This window comes from Pinus tabuliformis, chromosome 3_1 (assembly GCF_031772625.1).
Source record: "Pinus tabuliformis cultivar Carrire ecotype Pingquan chromosome 3_1, CPIR1, whole genome shotgun sequence".
NCBI classification, from domain to species: Eukaryota; Viridiplantae; Streptophyta; class Pinopsida; order Pinales; family Pinaceae; genus Pinus; species Pinus tabuliformis.
The window spans coordinates 843,296,534-843,319,193 of record NC_142301.1 but is presented as its reverse complement, the minus strand read 5'-3'; the positions used below and the strand labels follow the sequence as shown (position 1 = coordinate 843,319,193).

The following is a 22,660-nucleotide window of genomic DNA, read 5'->3' as shown; positions in this document are numbered from 1 at the left end:
TGATCAAAACGATATCCGGCAACTGAAAATTTTGAGAAGATAAATGCTTAAAATCACCACAAGAATCGTAAATCATTTACCAGATATCATGTTCGCATCTCGGCTTGAAAATTTTAGATTTCAGCATAAAAGATATAACGTGAAAGCAACTGAAACTGGCAAAATAAAATTTCCGCAATATTTTTATATTTCAATTTTTTTTTTTTTTTTTTTAAATAAAATCTAAGAATAGAAATCTAAAACTAAACCTAAATTATTATTATTATTATTATTATTTTTTTTTTTTTTTTTTTTTAAATGAAAATTAAAAAAAAAAAAATCTATAAAACCATAAAACTTTAATCTATTTTAAACATAAAATAAAAATGTCACTAGATTAAAAATAAAACTTAAAAAATTCTAAACCAAAACACTAACTAACATTAAACTAAACGTAAATCCTTTTTATTTTTTATAAAATCTAAAGCAAAAAAAAAATCTAATTTAAAATCTGATTTAAATCTAAAACATTTAAATAAAATCTACATAAAAGAAAACTATACAAATTGAAATCTAATTATAAACAAAAAGAAACTTTAAAACTAACCAAAATATACTACGCTAATGATCCTTTTTAAACCCAAAAAAAAAAAAATTTGCGCATATGTACATGTCAATAGAACTGCGGGGATAAAAACTGAGTAACCCTAGCAAGCCGAAAAATCAAAACGCATGCCCAAAAGAATCAAGCGATACGCGGTTACCTTCGTCTCAATTTGCATGAACAGATTTATTTTACCTGAGAATGTTTCTGCGGTGATTGATTTGGATATGGAACAGGTTTATAATCTGATCAGATCGCGTCTTAGGCAGCTCCAAAGACGTGCTATATGACCCAAAAAAAAAAAAAAGTCGATTTACCTACGTTTCGATACCTGGAGTCCACTGTGGCTTCCCGCGTGAATGAGATGTGTTTTTTTTTAGTTCCAGACGGCGAACAACTTATGCCCACGCTTGAAGTAAACCGGCTTTGTGTCAACAGGTTCTGCTACAGCTTTATGATGACGCTGCGTGGATCAATACGTGATATGCAGTGAGTGATCTCTGGTAATACGCACGCCGGCAATCGAAACGCCTATCGCTCAGAAGTTCTCTTGCTGTTTTGCAGGGTCTCGATTGATCACGTTTGCACCAGAAAACTCTCACAGGCCCCCAAAAAATACGAATGCAGGGTGACAGGAACGTAACATTCTCAAAGGGACGATGAACTGAGGCTTCTACGCAAATACTAACTGATGTTTTATCTGAAAACTTTCACGCTGGAGTTTGCAGATTATCCAAACTAATTTCGCTTAGTGACTGGCCTGCGTGGCGGCAAATGCTTTGCTGCTTGACCCTCAGATTGATATGTGTTTGCAGCTTAAGGAGACGGCAGAGGCTCATACGTTCAAAATGCTTCTGACGGTGGTCCCGCAATTAGCAAAACCCTATACCTGCAAAAAGAAAACAAAGCCCAAATAAAAAATCTGTATAAAACAAAAATTTAAAACCCTAATCAAATCTTTAGAAGAAACCCTAATGAAAACCGCCAAAAATAAGAATTTGCAACCCTAGATCAGAGAAAATTGAAAACCCTAAGACAGCTGATTAATCTACAATTTAGCCCCTTAGCAGCCAGATTTAGCAGTAAACACAGAAAATTTTTAAAGATAAGAAATTTCAGATTGTCACTGTGAAAAAAAACTTCAGAAATTCTCTCATGCAGATCAGAAAAATAAAACCGAATGATAGACCCAGGATCAAATCCACTGGGCTCAGCAGAAAACGCTTGCGGGAGTTGGCTGGTTCAGCCGAGAACTTCCCCGAACGCCCACAAAATTCCTTCAGAAAATGTTATTCTGCACAGCTCAAAACAATCGTCAATAAAGAGGGCAAAAATGCTGCTAGATCTCAAACAGTAATGGAGATACCTGCCATTACTCCGAAAACCCTAGCAGCACCCAAACCCTAGCAAGTGGGCAAGATACCTGTACCCACAATACTCTACAAAAGCTATTATTAACAGCTGAAAATAACATATGCAGAAAATGAAATGATCTCACAGCATTCCAAGAGAGTAACACCAGCAAGATATGGACCCCAAAGTCTTCCTTTATTAACCAGAAACAGATTTACAAGAGAGCTTCTTCAGTATCTGACTCACAGATCGAATGCTGAAATGACCCCCTAAGACCCTATATAAAGGAAATGATCCCAACGGCTAGTTTTGGGTGATCCATGTAGAACTGATCTCGACCGTTGATGAGGATCAAGACATCTCTTGATCTCATCCGTCGATTTATTAACTTAAAATATTATTATTTTTATTAGTTAGGGTTTTTGCTTCATTTTTTTAATTTTTTATTATTTTTTATTATTTTATTATTTTTATTCATTTTTTAATTTTTTTTTAATTCATTTAACATGGATCACTGAACTAAGCTTTTGGAAACATCACCTAGGACCTAGGACTCATGACTCACGAGGGGATTTAAAACATTTTCAACCCTCAAGACACATTTCATGATGACTTTTACAATTTACATCTCAAGAAGACACGCCCACTTAATACAGACCCTCATAAATCACCTAGTTTTGCGACACAACTATAATCTAGCAGATTAACACACTAGGATTCTCCTAAAGTTCTGATGACGAAATTTCATCCCGGCTTTGGGGTCAGGTTTGAAGGAAAACTCTGCCAATCGTAGATCGGTGAGACGAAAAACCTCCCGGGACGCAGATCATCATTAGAAAGTTAGGTCCACCTAGGCAACTTTACATACATGACTCTGATCTGCTTAGATTATTTACAACTTATACATGCAGACTGGGTTTACAACAAAAAGATCAAGCTGCTGCTGATGGCAGGATGGCACGGACATGCTGATCAGGTGCTGCTTCTTTCTGTCAAGAAACGGGGTGCACTGCATGGGTAGTTGACCAGTAGAGGTCAACATCTGGCTCTACTTGGGGACACGTTGCTGCTTGCAGGAATGTGAGAATCCAGAATCTGCATCCATACAACACAAAAATAAGTAGCGTCCATCCATAAATCAGCATATACATTAAGCACAGGAAAGAAAAAGCTCTTCATTTATTAACTTATCTAAAGCAGAAATGAAAATGCGGAGAAAACAAGGAGTAGGGTTAGAAATACGCTACAAAGGATGCCCTACGGCATCAGATGTGTTCAATATAGTGCATACTGAGCATTTGCCTGCTTTCAGGCAAATCTGTGGGCTGCTTGTCGGATGTGCCATGTCCAATTTTGCATATGGTAGGACTTTTTCCTATCCGAAAATCAAGCTGCTCACGACCGTCTGATGTATCAAATCTTCGTCTCATCTTCTTTCTCTTACGTTTTTTCTTTCTGGCAGGTGGAATTATTGATGACCTGGAACTTTCTGTTTCAAAACTATCAGATGAAGTATGCATGATATGTCTTTCTTTAGCCCGCATCTGATCTTTATCATTCTTAAGTCTGTCTGGATCACCCTCAATCAACCGTCTTTCAATCGAATCAACAACCTCCCAATAATAAGATGAATCTTGTTGCAGCAAATGAGAAGGCTCCTGATCTGTTGATGTTTGCTGGTTTCTCTCATCTTCCAATTGCTGAAACCTTTGAACTTGTATTCTAATGGCATCCGTCTGACTAGAATGTTGAACCTTTGTAGCACTGATTTGTCTGGCATGGTGTTCTTGCATGTCTTTTATTACTTTAACATTTCCTTCCTTTATGTTCATCAAGCAGTGCTGTATGGAATTTATTTCTTCTATGTGATTTGCTTGCATGTCAGCCAACTGATTGTTATGATTGAATGTCATGATAGTCATTTCCTCATCCATAGTGAATAACTTATTTTGTATAGAGTCAATTTCCCTATCATGATCAGCTTTCATGGTCACCATATTTTCCTCTAAGACTGACATCTTGCTATGCATGTTTCCAATTTCTGTCTCATATTTAGTTTTTATGGCCTCAATTTCTTTAGCATGGTGACTTTGCGTGACTTCAATCTCCCTAATACGTTTTTCCAAATGAGTGCATAAAGTTTTCACATCATTGACATAATTAATTTGATTGTTTTCCATATTTCTCACCAGCATCATTAGATCTAATAAAATTTTCTTTTGCTCTTCCTTTTCATTGTCATTTGCCCCTGATTTTTCATTATCATGAACTTGATCTGCAGTATTTTCGGTTGATGACACATTCTGACTTTGAAATCTTTCTTCAACAGCGGAATTACTTTCTTTCTGTTCAACAATTTTAGAGGTAGAAGGCAAGCTGTTCGGATAACAATATCTATCTTCAAAAGCATTGATAATATCAACCAAAGAAGTGAAAGAATCCTTAGGAAAATTGTTAAACCAATTCAAAGCATCATCTTCTAAAGAAAGGACAAATAGACGCATTTTGATATCGTCATGATTAAACTAAGGGGATCTACAATATATGATCATGATGCGAATAAACAAGTCAATATGCCTTTTAGCAGCGATTGGATCACCATCTGAAAAAATAGGTAATTCAGGAAGGGCCTCCTCCGGAAAATCACGGAGACGGTGAGTAAAACGACATGGTTTACATGAATAATCCATGATGAATAATAAGGGATGATATGGATGATAGAACTAGATCTATGCTCAAGAAAATCAAAAGATGAAAGAGGTGGAGTCGCCACTTGAACAATAAAACTGATTCTAAGATCCAAGAAGTAATCAACAAACAGATATGCGGGAGGCTTCTTGTCTGGGAAAAAATAAGAAAATGGAGTCGCCACCCAAACAAGAAACACACCGAAGATATGCTGATGATACGTGATGAAAAGATGCCAAAATATTGAATCTGCCAGCTCAAATGAGAGATGAGAAGATGAATGTCGATGAAACTCCAGGAACAGAAAAAACTTTGTCCCCGGCAACGGCGCCAAAAAATGTTGGCGTTGCCGGCTCAAATGAATGATAAAAAGATGAACGATGAATGATGAAAAGTCGTTGAAACACCAAGGACAGAAAAACTCTATCCCCGGCAACGGCGCCAAAAAATGTTGTCGCGCGGATTGGCACGACAACGCTCAGACCGGGGGCTGTCACTCTGATCCCCGATCCCTCCGTTTAAGCCTGTCTCCCGCGGCTAAGGGGGGTAGTCCCTGTGAGATGATGAGGCCAACTGTCGACCAGTTGGTTGGGAGACACGAGACGCGATAGCACTAAAATGGATTCGAAGTTAAAAGACCAGTGCCTTAAGAGATTTTTATTTAAATGATTACTTGTTAAATGAGATAAAGTATGAACCATGAACAGTAATCATCTATCATCAGCTAAATGCTCTTAGAATGATCAAAACGATATCCGGCAACTGAAAATTTTGAGAAGATAAATGCTTAAAATCACCACAAGAATCGTAAATCATTTACCAGATATCATGTTCGCATCTCGGCTTGAAAATTTTAGATTTCAGCATAAAAGATATAACGTGAAAGCAACTGAAACTGGCAAAATAAAATTTCCGCAATATTTTTATATTTCAAATATATATATTTTTTTTTTTTTTTTTTTTTTTTTTTTTAAATAAAATCTAAGAATAGAAATCTAAAACTAAGCCTAAATTATTATTTTTATTTTTTTTTTAAATGAAAATTAAAAAAAAAAATCTATAAAACCATAAAACTTTAATCTATTTTAAACATAAAATAAAAATGTCACTAGATTAAAAATAAAACTTAAAAAATTCTAAACCAAAACACTAACTAACATTAAACTAAACGTAAATCCTTTTTATTTTTTATAAAATCTAAAGCAAAAAAAAAATCTAATTTAAAATCTGATTTAAATCTAAAACATTTAAATAAAATCTACATAAAAGAAAACTATACAAATTGAAATCTAATTATAAACAAAAAGAAACTTTAAAACTAACCAAAATATACTACGCTAATGATCCTTTTTAAACCCCAAAAAAAAAAAAATTGCGCATATGTACATGTCAATAGAACTGCGGGGATAAAAACTGAGTAACCCTAGCAAGCCGAAAAATCAAAACGCATGCCCAAAAGAATCAAGCGATACGCGGTTACCTTCGTCTCAATTTGCATGAACAGATTTATTTTACCTGAGAATGTTTCTGCGGTGATTGATTTGGATATGGAACAGGTTTATAATCTGATCAGATCGCGTCTTAGGCAGCTCCAAAGACGTGCTATATGACCCAAAAAAAAAAAAAGTCGATTTACCTGCGTTTCGATACCTGGAGTCCACTGTGGCTTCCCGCGTGAATGAGATGCGTTTTTTTTTAGTTCCAGACGGCGAACAACTTATGCCCACGCTTGAAGTAAACCGGCTTTGTGTCAACAGGTTCTGCTACAGCTTTATGATGACGCTGCATGGATCAATACGTGATATGCAGTGAGTGATCTCTGGTAATACGCACGCCGGCAATCGAAACGCCTATCGCTCAGAAGTTCTCTTGCTGTTTTGCAGGGTCTCGATTGATCACGTTTGCACCAGAAAACTCTCACAGGCCCCCAAAAAATACGAATGCAGGGTGACAGGAATGTAACATTCTCAAAGGGACGATGAACTGAGGCTTCTACGCAAATACTAACTGATGTTTTATCTGAAAACTTTCACGCTGGAGTTTGCAGATTATCCAAACTGATTTCGCTTAGTGACTGGCCTGCGTGGCAGCAAATGCTTTGCTGCTTGACCCTCAGATTGATATGTGTTTGCAGCTTAAGGAGACGGCAGAGGCTCATACGTTCAAAATGCTTCTGACGGTGGTCCCGCAATTAGCAAAACCCTATACCTGCAAAAAGAAAACAAAGCCCAAATAAAAAATCTGTATAAAACAAAAATTTAAAACCCTAATCAAATCTTCAGAAGAAACCCTAATGAAAACCGCCAAAAATAAGAATTTGCAACCCTAGATCAGAGAAAATTGAAAACCCTAAGACAGCTGATTAATCTACAATTTAGCCCCTTAGCAGCCAGATTTAGCAGTAAACACAGAAAATTTTTAAAGATAAGAAATTTCAGATTGTCACTGTGAAAAAAAACTTCAGAAATTCTCTCATGCAGATCAGAAAAATAAAACCGAATGATAGACCCAGGATCAAATCCACTGGGCTCAGCAGAAAACGCTTGCGGGAGTTGGCTGGTTCAGCCGAGAACTTCCCCGAACGCCCACAAAATTCCTTCAGAAAATGTTATTCTGCACAGCTCAAAACAATCGTCAATAAAGAGGGCAAAAATGCTGCTAGATCTCAAACAGTAATGGAGATACCTGCCATTACTCCAGAAACCCTAGCAGCACCCAAACCCTAGCAAGTGGGCAAGATACCTGTACCCACAATACTCTACAAAAGCTATTATTAACAGCTGAAAATAACATATGCAGAAAATGAAATGATCTCACAGCATTCCAAGAGAGTAACACCAGCAAGATATGGACCCCAAAGTCTTCCTTTATTAACCAGAAACAGATTTACAAGAGAGTTTCTTCAGTATCTGACTCACAGATCGAATGCTGAAATGACCCCCTAAGACCCTATATAAAGGAAATGATCCCAACGGCTAGTTTTGGGTGATCCATGTAGAACTGATCTCGACCGTTGACGAGGATCAAGACATCTCTTGATCTCATCCGTCGATTTATTAACTTAAAATATTATTATTTTATTAGTTAGGGTTTTTGCTTCATTTTTTTAATTTTTTATTATTTTTTATTATTTTATTATTTTTATTCATTTTTTAATTTTTTTTTAATTCATTTAACATGGATCACTGAACTAAGCTTTCGGAAACATCACCTAGGACCTAGGACTCATGACTCACGAGGGGATTTAAAACATTTTCAACCCTCAAGACACATTTCATGATGACTTTTACAATTTACATCTCAAGAGGACACGCCCACTTAATACAGACCCTCATAAATCACCCAGTTCTGCGACACAACTATAATCTAGCAGATTAACACACTAGGATTCTCCTAAAGTTCTGATGACGAAATTTCATCCCGGCTTTGGGGTCAGGTTTGAAGGAAAACTCTGCCGATCGTAGATCGGTGAGACGAAAAACCTCCCGGGACGCAGATCATCATTAGAAAGTTAGGTCCACCTAGGCAACTTTACATACATGACTCTGATCTGCTTAGATTATTTACAACTTATACATGCAGACTGGGTTTACAACAAAAAGATCAAGCTGCTGCTGATGGCAGGATGGCACGGACATGCTAATCAGGTGCTGCTTCTTTCTGTCAAGAAACGGGGTGCACTGCATGGGTAGTTGACCAGTAGAGGTCAACACCTATCTAAATAAATCATTTCTCTCAGTTGTTTTGAAGCTAGTCTCAAGCGTAGGTTGTGGAGAGAATCCCAAGAGAAGATAGCAAACGCTGTATTAATAATACCTCTCCTGGAGTTCTAACCACCCCATGCCTCTGGCGCTGCAAAGACTATGGCTTTGACGACTGCAAGGTGACCATGTTAACCACAAGTGAGGGTTTAAACTCCACAAACTGGGTGAGAGAGGTGGTCCTATCGTCTTTTAACCAAGCTTATGCTTGGAGGTTAGTTAATTAGTGCAATGCTATTTCTAGAATGCAAGTGCAAGATGAGTGAGTAGCCTTAGATGAGATTTGTTAAATGCTTTAAGTACTTTAATACAAATTATCCCCAAGAAAATATTCGATTTAGAGAAATGAAAGAAAGTACTTAACAATTACAAGGACAAATTTTCCCCAAAGCAGCGCTAAATGAACCAATTAGACGGTGCCATAAAATGTTGTGCAATGCAAATCAAGATTAGCAATCTTACAATGGACAATTGCTTATGTAATAACAATAAATGTAAAGTGCTCAAGTCCAATGTTTGATAATGTAAATGTACCAATTTAGACAATATCAATCCTTCAACAACATATTCAACACAATTGGCAATTCTTGAGATTGCCTGGATTACTCTTATCACAAATGGAGATCAAGTTCTTTAAGAGTGAATTAAATTGTGAGATTCTGATTTTAGATATGATGCTCACTTGCTACACAATAAGTTAGTGCTCTTATTATAACAAGTAAATTCACAAGAAATGATAATTCCACTATGACAATGAAAAGCACTGTAACTAATCTCCTTAAAGGTTTACTCAAATTTAAAGTGTAGAGACTCATTGGATACAAAATTAAATTCCACATCCAACGAGTACCCATTACGCATACTTTTGAGAAGATTCGCATTGATAAAACTGAAGATACGTTAAAAAAACGTGTTCAACACGTTTTTGTAATGTATGTTTAATTTTTATGAATGTGGGTATTCTCAAAAGTGTGCATAATGGGTACTCGTTGGATGCAAAATTTAATTCCACATCCAATGAGTGTTTACACTAGAAATTTGAGTAAAGCTTCAAGGAGATAAGCCAAAAATATAATTTTAAAAAGTTGTTTTTTTGTTTTTTTTTGTTTTAATTATTCCTCCAAAATATTTACCTGTACCTCTTTTTAAATTTAAAGGATTTTTTGGTTTACACATTATATACGTGAAAATTTCATGGGCACTTTTATGCTAAAATTTCCTCTAATGGTCCCAATTAGACTCTTTACCGTTTGGAGTAGCAGTCCCATTCAAAATGATTACTCAATTGCCATTTTAACTTAGAGATTTGCCATTTTAACTTAGAGATTTCCTTGCCTACAACTAACAACGTAAGAGAGCATGCACATAACTTTAGAGACAAGCAAGCAGTGTTAGCTTTGTGAAACATAAAATTGTAATGTGTATAAAGTACTTTCATGAACAGAGTAAAAATGAAATGAGCCTTTAGAAGAATAATAATAGTACCACTCTAATAAAGACACACATGTATAGAAAGAATCGTTAATTAGTTTGAAAAGTAGTTCTCAAAATAACAACGATCATGAAAGCAAATAAGACACGTTTCAATTAAGATGTGCACTAAAGCTAATAAAATAGTTCATTCTCTTTAGTACATATAAACATAAACATATACTGAAAACATCAAAAGAAAAGTCTTACAACATTCCCGATACATGCATGAAAGTATGCCCGACTTTGAGAGCTTCAAAATATTAAGTGAAAGTGCCAAGATACACAATTACAAAGATGTCTCACTTGTTCCAATAGTGGAACATGAAGCCACAACTTGCTCCTCAAAAGAATGATCTCTCTCTCTCCTATGCTTAGCTAGAGAAGCTAAGGCTAAAATTCCTTTACTTGAGGCATGAGGGTTTATTTATAACAAGTATAGTGACCTTTCACCTCCCACGGGACTCTTGATCTTCCTTATGACTCTTGAGCTCCCCTATGACTTTTGGACTTCCTAGCAACTCTTCACATTCCGCATGTGACCTTTGGACTTCCACACTCATTTTTCATTGTATTATTTTTCAAATACAAAATTACACTTGACAAAATTGCGGCAAAGGCCAAAATAACAAAATAGATACATTTGCATTGACACTAAGGAAATTGTGTTTCGACAACTGCGATATGCAGCTTCGTTGTGACATATTGATACCAAGCTTTATATTTTGCTGCTATATCTCCAATATTTTGTGGTAGATCTAGATTATACTTGATCTTGCCCTCCAAAGCATCTGGATATATAGTTTTGGAGCCTGATTTTACATTTGTTCCACAACATAACTAGCTTCATATGTAACTTCACTAGCTCAGCTACATATTGCAGAACATAATCTTTAGTCACTTCCAAGTCATATCGAGTGGTCACCTGCCTAATATGGTTTAATAATTCTTCTAGCTCCTGCCTAGTAATTTTCCTGTGTTTTACCTCCCCCAGTGCACCTATAGAAGGTATTTTGTGTACCCGAATCAAAGCTTTGAATCCATTGTGTAACTCCGTATAGGCTGTCATAGTTTTTTTTATATGAGTGTTGAGATGGTCATAGGTTTGCATAAACATTCTTATCTTCGCTTTATCCATCTCAACTTCAGACCTGTGTTTTCTAACCAACAATGTAGGTGCATTTGAATACTTGGCACACCATTCTTGGGTTGCATCTATAGTTGCATAAGCTAACTTTAAGATCCTTGAGTTCTCCTGCCACCCTTTATGAACTTCATATAGCGATGCCATTACCTTATGCAAAGTGATCATCTCTTTGTACAATTTCTTCATTATATCCTCCATTGGATTGATCTCCTCACGTATAGCCAACTGTAACTCTTTTATGGTTGAACTGGTGGAAGACAACCTTTTATTCTCAACCAAGAGGTGATCAATTTGATACTTTGCAGTAGCCAATTCCTTCTCCAATTGTTCCTTTGTTTCCATCAAGAAATCTGTGTTCCTTTGTATGGCTATTGCAAAGGTCGTGTTTTCTAAAGTGAGTGCTCTAGGACTGGTCTTGGTGTTTGACACAATGACCCTTTCTACGTGGATGGAGACAAGAGGGTCCTGATCATTTGGGAATTACCTCCTCCTTTCTTGAATGATATTATTCTTCAGCTCATCAAACATGAAGTTAGATAAGTCCATAATTATATCATCAGGCGGAGGTAGAATCTCAAGCTCACTGAATGGAAGATGCCTACCGATCAAAAGAGTTGAAGGTCGAATCTTTAGAGGAGCTATGATTGGCTCAGTTTGTGTTGTATGGCTCTCTTCTTCTTCTTCATCATCTCTGTCATGGGCCTTTAGGTATTCCTCAAACTTTCTCACAAACTCCTCCTCCTATTTCCTCCTGTTTTCTTCTCCATCCTGTAGCCTCCATTGCTCCTCTTCTTCCCTTTGCTTTCTAAGAGATTTTTCTTGTTGCTTATTTTGGGCTTCCTCCTCTTTTCTTTTCTTCAATTCTTCTTTCCTTTTTTTGCATGTCCTCTTGCTTCTTCTTTCAGCTTATGATCTTCCTCTTCTTTAATTTTACTTAATTTTAATTCTTTCCTCTTCTTCTCTGCCTCGATTGCGCCTTTATTGTTGTTGAAAATTGATATCTCAAGGATGAATTTCCTTAAATTAAATTTTATTTTTGACAATTCTGGAGTGACTTTCTAAAAATAGAAAGACATGTCTAGCATCTGAAGTGTGACTTTCCAAAAATAATAAATCACCTTGTATCAATTGGTAATCAAGTATAGTTGATGGAAAATCACTCAACTTATCATTAATCAATCCTAATAGTTCAATTTTGACTTAATCATCAATATTATCGTTACTATTATCATTATCCTTATGATACTATGATATTATTATCAAAAAGAAATTCAAGTCACCTTACCTTCATACTTCGCTCCCCTCTCTCCTTAATGTCTCTCATGACTCTACGTTACACTCTCTCGTACTCTCTCCTTAAAGACTTGGCATACTCGTCTTACACACTCATTGAAGGCATGTCATAAAAGATTCCTCTTACGCACTCTTTAAAGCATATGTTACACTCTTTCTTAAATGCGTAAGTTATAAAGGCATGCGTACCTCTCCTTAGATGGCATTCGTTACCCTCCCTCCCTAATGGTATGAGTTATACTTTCTAAAATGGCATGAGTTACACTCCTCAAGGCATGCAAGATTCCTCCATTAAAGGTATGAATTGCCTCTCTCCATGATGGCTTAGCTTACTCTTCCCTATTTGGCATACGAGTTTCTCTAAGGCATGCTCCTCCTTTATGGCATGAATTTGTTGCTCCTCCTATATTTATGTGTGTCTCATATCTTCTCCCCTCACTACTTGTGCATTGTGAAATAAGGATTCGAAATTGAGAGAGAGAGAGTTGGAGAGACTTGAAGAAGATTGTGAGGAAGAGAGACTTGAAGAGTAAGAGAGAATTTGAAGATTGATCCAGTGTTTGCATCAACCGCTGCTACCAATGATCTTCATGCTACAACTTATTCAGATTTGAGTGAACTTACTCATTCTCTTGATCTCTCATTTTACTTTGTATCTGTGTTGAACAATTGATATCTAATAGAAGAAGAATCTGGTTATGTTTTCCCCTTGTGGCTTTTGCCCTGGTCATTGGACCTAAATTCTGTGTGTCTCATTCTGTTCTTAGTTGTTTTCCATTGTGCATTTGGTTTACATTCTATCTACATTTTCTTATCTCATATTGCAGCATATAGAAGTTTTGTAACAAGTGATTGTCACAACATAGAACATTAGAATTTAACATGGTATCGGAGCTTTGGTGAAGAGAAGCCCAAGAAGATAAAGAGTTGTCACTTCTTAGCTGCTGCTGAAATAATGAGTCCTTGCTTCTCCTTCCTTGCTGCTGAAATCTTATTTGCTGCTCCTGGCTGCTGAAATCTTATTTGCTGCTCTTTTCTTGCTGCTGAAATCTTACTTTCTACCCCGTTCAAGATCCTATTTGTTGCTGAAATAAAGAGATCTTATTTGTTGTCCTATTTGCCGCTGGGATAAGGAGATCTTATTTGTTGTCCTATTTTCTGTTGAAATAAGGAGATCTTATTTGTTGTCCTAGTTATCGTTGAAATAAGGAGATCTTATTTTTTGCCCTATTTGCTGCTGAAATTTGTTTGACTTGATCAAGATGTCTTCTTCTTACTTCAAGAATGAAGAGAAGTTGAATGTTGCTTCAAATTTTGCTCCATGGAAGGCAAGGTTGGATACTACTCTTGAGGAGCATGATGTACTCGAATATGTTGAAGGTGAGGTAGCAGATCCACCAGAAAATTTGAATGTTGTTATCAAGGCTAGATACAGGAAAGGAGAAGTCAAGGCTAAAAAGATTATCCGTGATTCTCTTCGACACCATCTCACCACCTATGTCTCCAACTTAAATAAATCTAAGGAAATGTATGACAAGTTGATTGGAATGTATCAAGTAAACAACTTGAATCAAATCCTTACTTTCGAGAATCAAATCAAGGACATTAAAATGAACAGAGGAGTGACCATTCAAGCATACTTCATGAGGATATCAAAAATCAAGGATCAACTGTCAAAAACTGTTGAAATTGTATTTGATAAAGAGTTGGTGTTGATTACGCTTAGAGGTCTTCCTCCAACTTGTGAAACTTTTATTAATACCATTAGCAACAATGATAAGTTTCCCACAGTTGATGAACTCCTAGGAAAGTGTAGTCAAGAAGAGGGAAGAATGATTTTCAGAGGAAGAGGGAAGAATGATTTTCAGAGGAATGTTCGGCTTGAATCATAGTGCTCATGGCTGCAACATATCCCTGGTACCTGCATGGTTGCTTCCTTTCTCTAAATGATCTTCGAATGGGAACATGTCTCTCAGCATCCTATAGAGTGTCACGGAACCAAAGTGGTCTCTTCGTAGTAGGAGGATCATTTGGAGGAGGATCTAAAGGATCCATAGGCTCCATGGGATCATCAACAATATCACTCTCGGACTCAGGCATGGAAGGACCATCTAAAATATGCCTGTCATCATTCCTCTTCTTAGGAGGAGGAGTTGGAGGAAGATCTTTTGCTTTTCCAAGAGCAACATCTTCATTGAATGTTACATCCTTGCTGATTTCAACCTTCCTTTGATTAGGAATATATATTCTATAAGCTTTAGAATTTTCACAATAACCCACAAACGTACATTTTCTTCTTGTAGCTTCCAACTTGTTCCTTTTTTCCTTCGACACATGAAAATATACAGGGCATCCAAAGATATGGAAACGGCTTATGTCGAGCTTCACACCTATGAACACTTCTTTCGGGGTCTTGTTTTCCAGTGGTTGATGAAGCACCTTATTTTGAACATATATAGTAGTAGTATGCGTTACTTCTCCCCAAACGAACTTTGACAACTTTTTATCATGGAGCATGGCACGGGAAGCTTCTAATATAGATCTGTTCTTTCTTTCCGCTAATCCATTTTTTTGGGTGTAATAGCATAATTGTTTCCTCCTTGATTCCTTCTTTCTTGCAAAATGCTATGAATTCATTTGACATGTATTCCCCACCATTGTCGAACTTGAATACTTTGATTCTCTTCCCTGTTTGATTTTCGATCAAAGCTTTGAATTCTTTGAATATTTCGAAGGCTTCATCCTTGTGCTTCAAATAGTATATCCATGTCTTTCTAGAGAAGTCATCAATGAAGGTGATATAGTAGAGATGGCCACCAATAGACTGCACGAGCATTGGACCACATATATCGGAATGGATGAGATGGAGGATGTCAATTGTCTTGTTCTCGCTAGAGGGGAATGGTCCCCTTGTCTTCTTTCCACTCGCACAACTTGGACATACTCCATCATGATGGGCTTGAACATCGAGAATACCAGAGACCAATTTCCTTAATTTCAGAAGAGCATCATAATGTAGATGAGCCAATCTTCGGTGCCATAACTCGCTTAGGTGATTAGTATTATGAATCAATGCTAGAAGTGGTTTTCCAGTGACTATAGAGTCCTTCAAATCTTGATCCTAATGTGAATGCATCTCTCATAGGTGAACCAGCAGACCAAGCCAAAAAATTTCATTTGATGAAGGTAACCTTCATCCCTTATCTTCGAAAGAGGATATAGATACTAAATTCTTCATTAATCCTGGCACATACATAACATCATGCAACAAAACGGATTCCCCAGAATTCAAATAAAATTTCACAGACCCAAAACCTTTTACAGGATGAGTAGGGTAGCCTTCAAGAATAATCTTCAGCTTAGTCTCCCTCTCTACTATATTAGAGAGAACTTCCATATATCCAGATAAATGATAAGTGCTCCCACTTTCGACCAACCAACTATCCCATGAATCTGAAGGAGGAGAACTAGTAAGTGCAGAAATAAGAATGTATTCAGATTGATTTACAACATTACTTTCATACTTGAGAAATCTTGACTTCTTTTGAGGACAACAATCTTCTTCACGGTCGGTTGAGGTATCTCTTCTACTTTCATATCTTTTGTTGCGGTCATTTCTTCGATCATCTTTCCTCCGTTGATTATTGAACCCGTTGTTGTTGCTTCTAGTGTTGTAACGTGGCCCTTTGATCTTCCTGGGACAATCTCGTGCATAATGACCCTTCTTGTGATAATTATAGCATTCAATATGAGACAATGTTCTATCATCCTTTCTTTTTGAATTTTGAGGAGGAGGCTTTCTTGATGGACCTCCTTTTCCTTTCTTCTTCCTTTTGTCATGAGTGATATATGTAGCGGGCTCTCCTTCATGTTTTTGAATCCTTCCTCTTGATATCATCCTTGATTCTTCTTGTGTAAGCTTTCCAACAATTTTAGCAAATGACTGGAGGACATTGTTGTTTCTTGTGAAAGTAATGAAGGTTTCCCAAATAGGAGGGAGACCTCTTAGAGTCGCGATCACCAATTCCCTCTCAGGCACAGATTCTCCAACTCTTTGTAATTGATCTCTAAGACGAGATATCCTGATTATGTAAGATTGCATGGACAATCCTTTGTTCATCTTGGTGTTTTTGAGTTGATCTTTCAACGAGATGATTTCATTCAAATTGTTGACGTCATACATGTTGGCTATCTTATCATACATGTCTTTAGACCTTCTCAAGTTTCCAACATATGCAAGTAAATTATCTTGTAAACCATCATCTATAATTTGCTTTGCTTTTAGCTCACCTTTCTTGTGCCTGTTTTTGAGTAGAAGAAGCATTCTCTGGAGGTTCAATTACTCTTCCTTGAATATAGTCCAAAACATCATTGTTATCAGCTATGATCTCCAACCTGACTTTCCATGCAACAAAATTGGATGAGTCACCCAAATTCTTATCACTCTTGAAGAAGGAAATCATCTTGAGTTTGACTAGATCGGCTCTTTCAAATTTCCAAAGATGATTGCTTCAATACTTGTCTCCTTTTGGGCTTTTCCTTCACCTTAGCTCTGAAGCCATGTTAATTTTTCAGATTTTTCTATGTTGTTTGAATTACTTCAGTCCAAATCAATTCTTCATTTAGCAATGCACCCAATTATTGACAATGTTTCAAATCATAAACAGTCATTGAAGATAGAACAATATATGCAATGACAAAGGAGAAAGTAGCACAACCACAAGAGACACCAGATTGGTCAAAGACCAGGGAAAAACCCCACTATGGGGGGGAAACCCTTTCAAATCTTCTTCTTATTATATTATCATAAAATGTTTTAGCAGAGAGTACAATGAGCTCAATACATAATCATCCAACAAAGATTTACCCAATACAAATCAGAGGCAGAATTCCAGAATTAATGTATAGTAGAGAGAAACCATTCATAGAAAACATTATTTGGAAGTGTTACCCACTACCTATGGGTCGTATGCATAGGAGATTTTTTTTTCTCCTGGATGGTCCTCAGATGACGGCCAATAGTCCCTTGCAGCCACTAGAGAGCTCGATGTGCCATTATCTCTACCACCTGAGCCAGTAATGTGGTCCCTCGCCCATCTGTTATGATCATATGTTTGAAGGTGGGCCTCCCGACCTCGAAGGTATGGCTTTTCATCGGTATAGTTGAGTAATTTTCCTTACTTATCATGGACACTTTGAGTATGAATTGGTGGGGGGATTTGGCGAAAAGAGTGGGCTAGGTCTGCACTCTTGTCTTCTCCACTCGATTTGGTAGTTACTCTTGTATCCTAATTCCGTGGGATCTCCTTTATTGGCCAATAGCTTTAGGGTTCGCACTACATGGGAAAGCTTGATTTTGGTTGTGTGGTCCCGCTTCCCGACACCATTTACATCACTCCCTTCCACTCATTCTAATCCCATTCATCATTTTTCCCATCCAGGTCCACGTGTGTCCACTGGGTGCACATAGGGTTAGCCTCCCCCTCTCTTTGTCCACACCTCGGGTCAAGCCTGGAACAATGCCCCAAAGGTTGAAGCAGCTAAAAAAAAAAGAAAAAACATAATTTGGCTACTCTCAACAAGAAATGTACCACAAAATGCAAAAGATGGCCAGGACGTGCAAATTTAGCACGTGGTCAAAAGTCAAACATGAGCTCTACCCCTCAGTTATGGCCATCACCCTAGTTCCTATGGGCCAAAGCCCACTATGGAAGGGCATGCCACCATGAAGTGCCCCATTGACTCCATGGTTTGTAAGCTCTTTTACTCAATTATTCTAATGATTTGTTGTATTGGAAGGCAAGGGGATGCATTGGATTTTATGCAGGATTGCAGGTGGGTCTCCATCTGGGGTTTTGTCTCCCTATATGGGTTCCAAGCCCTCCAGAGGGCCACATTGGCACTTGTAGGGTGAACGTTGAGAGCCATGGGCCTCCACCATAGTAGAGAGTACTTCATGGATCCGCACCATCGTTAAGTGATTACTCGTATTCCACCATTTGGATGAGGATGATGCACCTGGATCACCATGCCCAACCCGCTTCACACTTGTACCACACATGTGGCAGAGGTTCTAGGGTCCAGATGAGGATTTGTTTTACTACAGGAGACAACAGAAGGGCTTATGTCATCATCCTGGCCCTTATAGATGGTTTACAGGCATTATCGATCCACTTGGAGACCCATGAGGATGTCCTTGTGCCCCCACACCCACTTGTGAGAACCACAGTGACTTGCATGGAAAACAAGGGGCCAACCCCTTGTCCATTATGTTTGGAGTCCATTCTCTCACCATGGCACACTTTGGACTTCACTAGGCCTTCTCAATGACTGAATGACCCATTATGTTGATCATCCTGCCCTCTTGAGAGGTTTATTTTTATTTTATTGAGCTATCTTGGTGGGCTTGTCACCAAGGGATGTTATTATTGCGCATTATTTTATTATTTGAGGCTTAATTAGGCCTAGCAAATCGAAGTCTTTAGAGATCTTATAAATTGATGAGGGGTGATTCATTTCTCTCATCATCACTTCTTTGGGTTTAGTAGCTACTTGGAGAATTGTGCCTTCCCTTTTGGAGGACGAGTTTGGTTTCATGGATGAATTTTGATGTTTGGATACTATTCTCTTGGTCTTGGAGCTTCATTCTTGTCATGATTTGATAATTGGATATACTCATTGTACATGTAAGTGATTCATTTTCATGCTTATTCTTGTATTTTATCATATCACATGAATGTTACTGGATTTTCGCTATCTAGGTCTGAAATTTACTGCTACTCTATGCAAAACGGTGGAATTTTTTATCTATTGAAGCAGTGCATACATTTCATGTGTCATGTATGAATGGGTGAATGTTCCTAGAGGCTATGTTTATTGAATATACCTTGATAAGTCATCAAACATTGCACATTGAAGTATAAAGTCCTTGGGTAGTTGCTCTCATGCCCTAATTGCCATGCGAAGTTGCCTAGAGGCCTCCTTGATTGGGTTAATTCTCTCCAAATCACAAATTCACCTTGACTCCATCTCTCCCAAAGGCAAGGCACTGATCCAACTATTGGTGGTCACTTAAATGATTATTTTTCACACCTTCTCCTTCTCTTTCTAGGCCTAACCCTAATAGGTCTCCTAGGGCATCAATCGAATTCCATTCTAGCCATCCAATCACCTTGATTTTTGGTCCACTACTGCGCTAGGGTTTTGTCTAGAGGTCCTCCAAGTTTGAAGCAAATCCGATGGTGGAATCTCGAGATATAGCAAGCCCTAGCTACAAGACCAATTCTTGCCCTAGATTGACTTGGGTTAGTGTCCTCATTAGGATCATTGCATTCAAATCTCAAAAGAAAATTAATCCTTTGATCCTATTCCCTACCCTAATTAGGTCAAGCCCCTCATTGGTTGATCAACTCCATATCCTTGACCTAGTTTCGAGTCCACTTGGCTCTGTGTGGTCCCACAATTTTGCAACTCCAATCCCACAAGCATTACATAGAAGCCTTTTATCCATAAGGATCCTTAGGTCTAGGAAGCCCCTTGTTAAGGCATATCCTCCAAACCTAGACTCAAGAATCCTCTTAGCCCTTCTTAGAGAGCCTACCACCTTGCTTTTGAAGCAAGCAAGCTATCTAATTGAGCCTCTCTTATGAATAGGCCTTGGGAATCGCTCTCTATCCATTTATAGATCCATCCTTCCTAGTGATTCCCCTATGCTGGGTCTCCTCCCATTGGTGAAAGTCCGTAAAGAGTAGGGAGTCTTAGCTGAGGTGGCAGTGGGCTATTGCTCCATTGTTGCCCCTTGACCTAGTAGATGCTCTATGGGATCCCCTCCTAGGAGCCCTGTTAGTTTGAGCAGTAACAAGAACATTCGAATATTTTTGTAAGAAATGATAAATATAGAAGAGGTGTCCATACGTATGACATATTTCATAGTACCGAGTCATAAATGTATTTTGTTGAATGGGGAAAGCATGGAATTGAGTGCGATCTTGACATAAGCCATTCGTGCCAACTTGCGCAACTCCAACAGAAGGCAAGGGTGGAGTTTGACCCGTAGGCTTGGACGATGCTCCCAGACCCCTCATTCTCGGATACTCCATAGCATGATTTCCTTCAACATGGCAATCGGTACACCACATGAGTCAAATGACAATTATGAAGAGCTAAACTAGTTACATTCTGCAACAATTTCATCAAATACAAGAGGTTGAACTAACTTATTTTTTCCCAGAAATGAAAGCAGATTTATAGAGGCCAAATTAGTGATTTTTAAGGAGAGCTAAGTAGTTTCATCACTATCTACAAGGGACAAGTTGATCACTGTAGTCTCCCTCAAAAAATATCTGCACCAAAGACGGAGTCAATGTCTGCCATTCCAGTAAGGCCAAATCATCCTAGAGGAGGCCGAATTTGATGTGTTTCCAGCGCTATAATTCCCATGGTATTAGTGGCATTTCAAATGTCAGCTCCTCAATCAATGGGGGTTTGTGTATATGAGTGGCAGGGGGAAAAGGTTGCATGGCTAAGTTCCATGGTCAAGGGGACCATCTAATGGGAGTCCACATGCTAAGTGTAGAAATGTAATGGAGGGAAAAATCGTGGAGGCATAAGTTACCCTCCTTTGCTTGCTTCTTTCACCTATCTGTTGAGAATTGGTAGCTAAGGGAGGAATTCCCTCCTTGGTGAAGCCCTACAAACCCCAAGGAGACCCATCTGGTCCTTGAAAGAAAAATTAAATTTGCACATGGGAAAATATTATTTTTAATGTGGAACCATGTCAACACAAAATGTACAAAGTCGACCTTAAGAAAACATTCGACCTCCTCAACCTCATATAAATACACCAAACATGGCATCACTTGGAGGCATCTCATCACACATTCATTTATTCTTCATTGGTTCGACCTGGTCTGAAATTGTAGTGTCTGAGTTCACATGTGTGAAGGAGAGAGAGGGAATTTGATTTGACGAAGTTTGACTTTTGTTTTTTGATTGTTTGACCTTCATTGACTTGAGGAGGTTTGACTTTGTTTGGCTAGTTTTTGGATTTTTTTGGGTGGCTGAGTTGATAGGCGCTTTGACTGATATTTTCTGTGCACTTTGACCAATGTTGACCATAGATGGATAGCTAGGGTTTTCACAGGGGTTGACTTTGAATTTGACAAATTTGTGAGGAATATTTGTGGACTGTTTTGAGTGGATTTGATCAAGCATGGAAGGCCAAGTTTGTTGTTGCTTTGACCAAATTAATTGGAGCCAATTTGACCATTGATCAAGGACTGGTTAGGGTTGTGTTGACTGCTATTGGCTTTGACTGAAAATTGTAGAATTGGCATTTGACCAGATTTGAGGTTTATGCACTTATTTGATTGGATATTAATTGGTTGACTTGGTTGGTCAAGGCTTTGACCTTTGACTAGTTGTTGATGTACTTGGATTATATATCTCTCTACTGAACATTAGATGACAATCTAATAGACGAAGAATTTGGTTAGGGTTTTCCCCCTTGTAGGGTTTTACCCTAGTCTTTGACCAAAAGTATTTGTGTCTCTATTGATCTTCGATGTCTTCTATTGTGCATATTGTTCACTGTTCTATCTACAATTTCTTATTGTTATTGGCTGAGTGAAATTGAATTGGAAAAGTGATTGCTACTGAAAGAAGAAATTGTTAAAGTGATTGTTACAACATAAAACATTGAAAAATTAACATGGTTTTAAAGTTGAGGTGAAGACAAGAGAAATCAACCTTTGAAGATATCTTATCCATTGTTGAAGATCATTTGACCAGGTCAAGATGACTACCTCATACTTCAAGATTGAAGAGAAACTAAATGACTCATCTAACTATGTTTTTTAGAGAGCTAGGGTTGATTTGAATTTGAACGAGAATGATGTCATGGAATATGTTGAAGGTAAGGTACTTGAGCCTACAGAGAATGCTTTCGTTGTTGCCAAGTCCAAGTACATGAAAACAGAGGTCAAAGCTAAGAAAATCATTATTGATTCTTTGAGAGATCATTTGATCACTTATGTTTCGAAATTTAAGAATTCCAAGGAAATGTACAATAAGTTGGTTGGGATGTATGAAGTCAACAACTTGAACCATACTCTTTCTTTGAAGAATCAGCTCAAGGACGTCAAGATGAACAAGGGAGAGACCGTTTAATCATACTTCATGAGGATATCATAACTCTAGGATCAACTTTTTTCTGCTAGAGATTACATCCGATAGAGAGTTGGTTCAATCGCCCTTGGAGGTCTTCCTTCGATCTGGGAGACATTTATTACCACCATTAGCAACAATGATAGGTTTCCCACATTTGATGTGCTCTCGGGAAAATGCACTCAAGTGGAGATCAAGATG

General features: G+C 37.8%; 1 protein-coding gene across 1 annotated transcript; it reads left to right on the top strand.

Annotated features, from left to right (window-relative positions):
* The first annotated feature begins 13,557 nt into the window (after positions 1-13,557).
* Positions 13,558-14,187, top strand: LOC149190159 (uncharacterized). Its single transcript, XM_089410442.1, has one exon. The coding sequence runs from the start codon at positions 13,558-13,560 to the stop codon at positions 14,185-14,187; it is 630 nt and encodes a 209-aa protein (XP_089266568.1).
* The last annotated feature ends 8,473 nt before the right edge of the window (positions 14,188-22,660 follow it).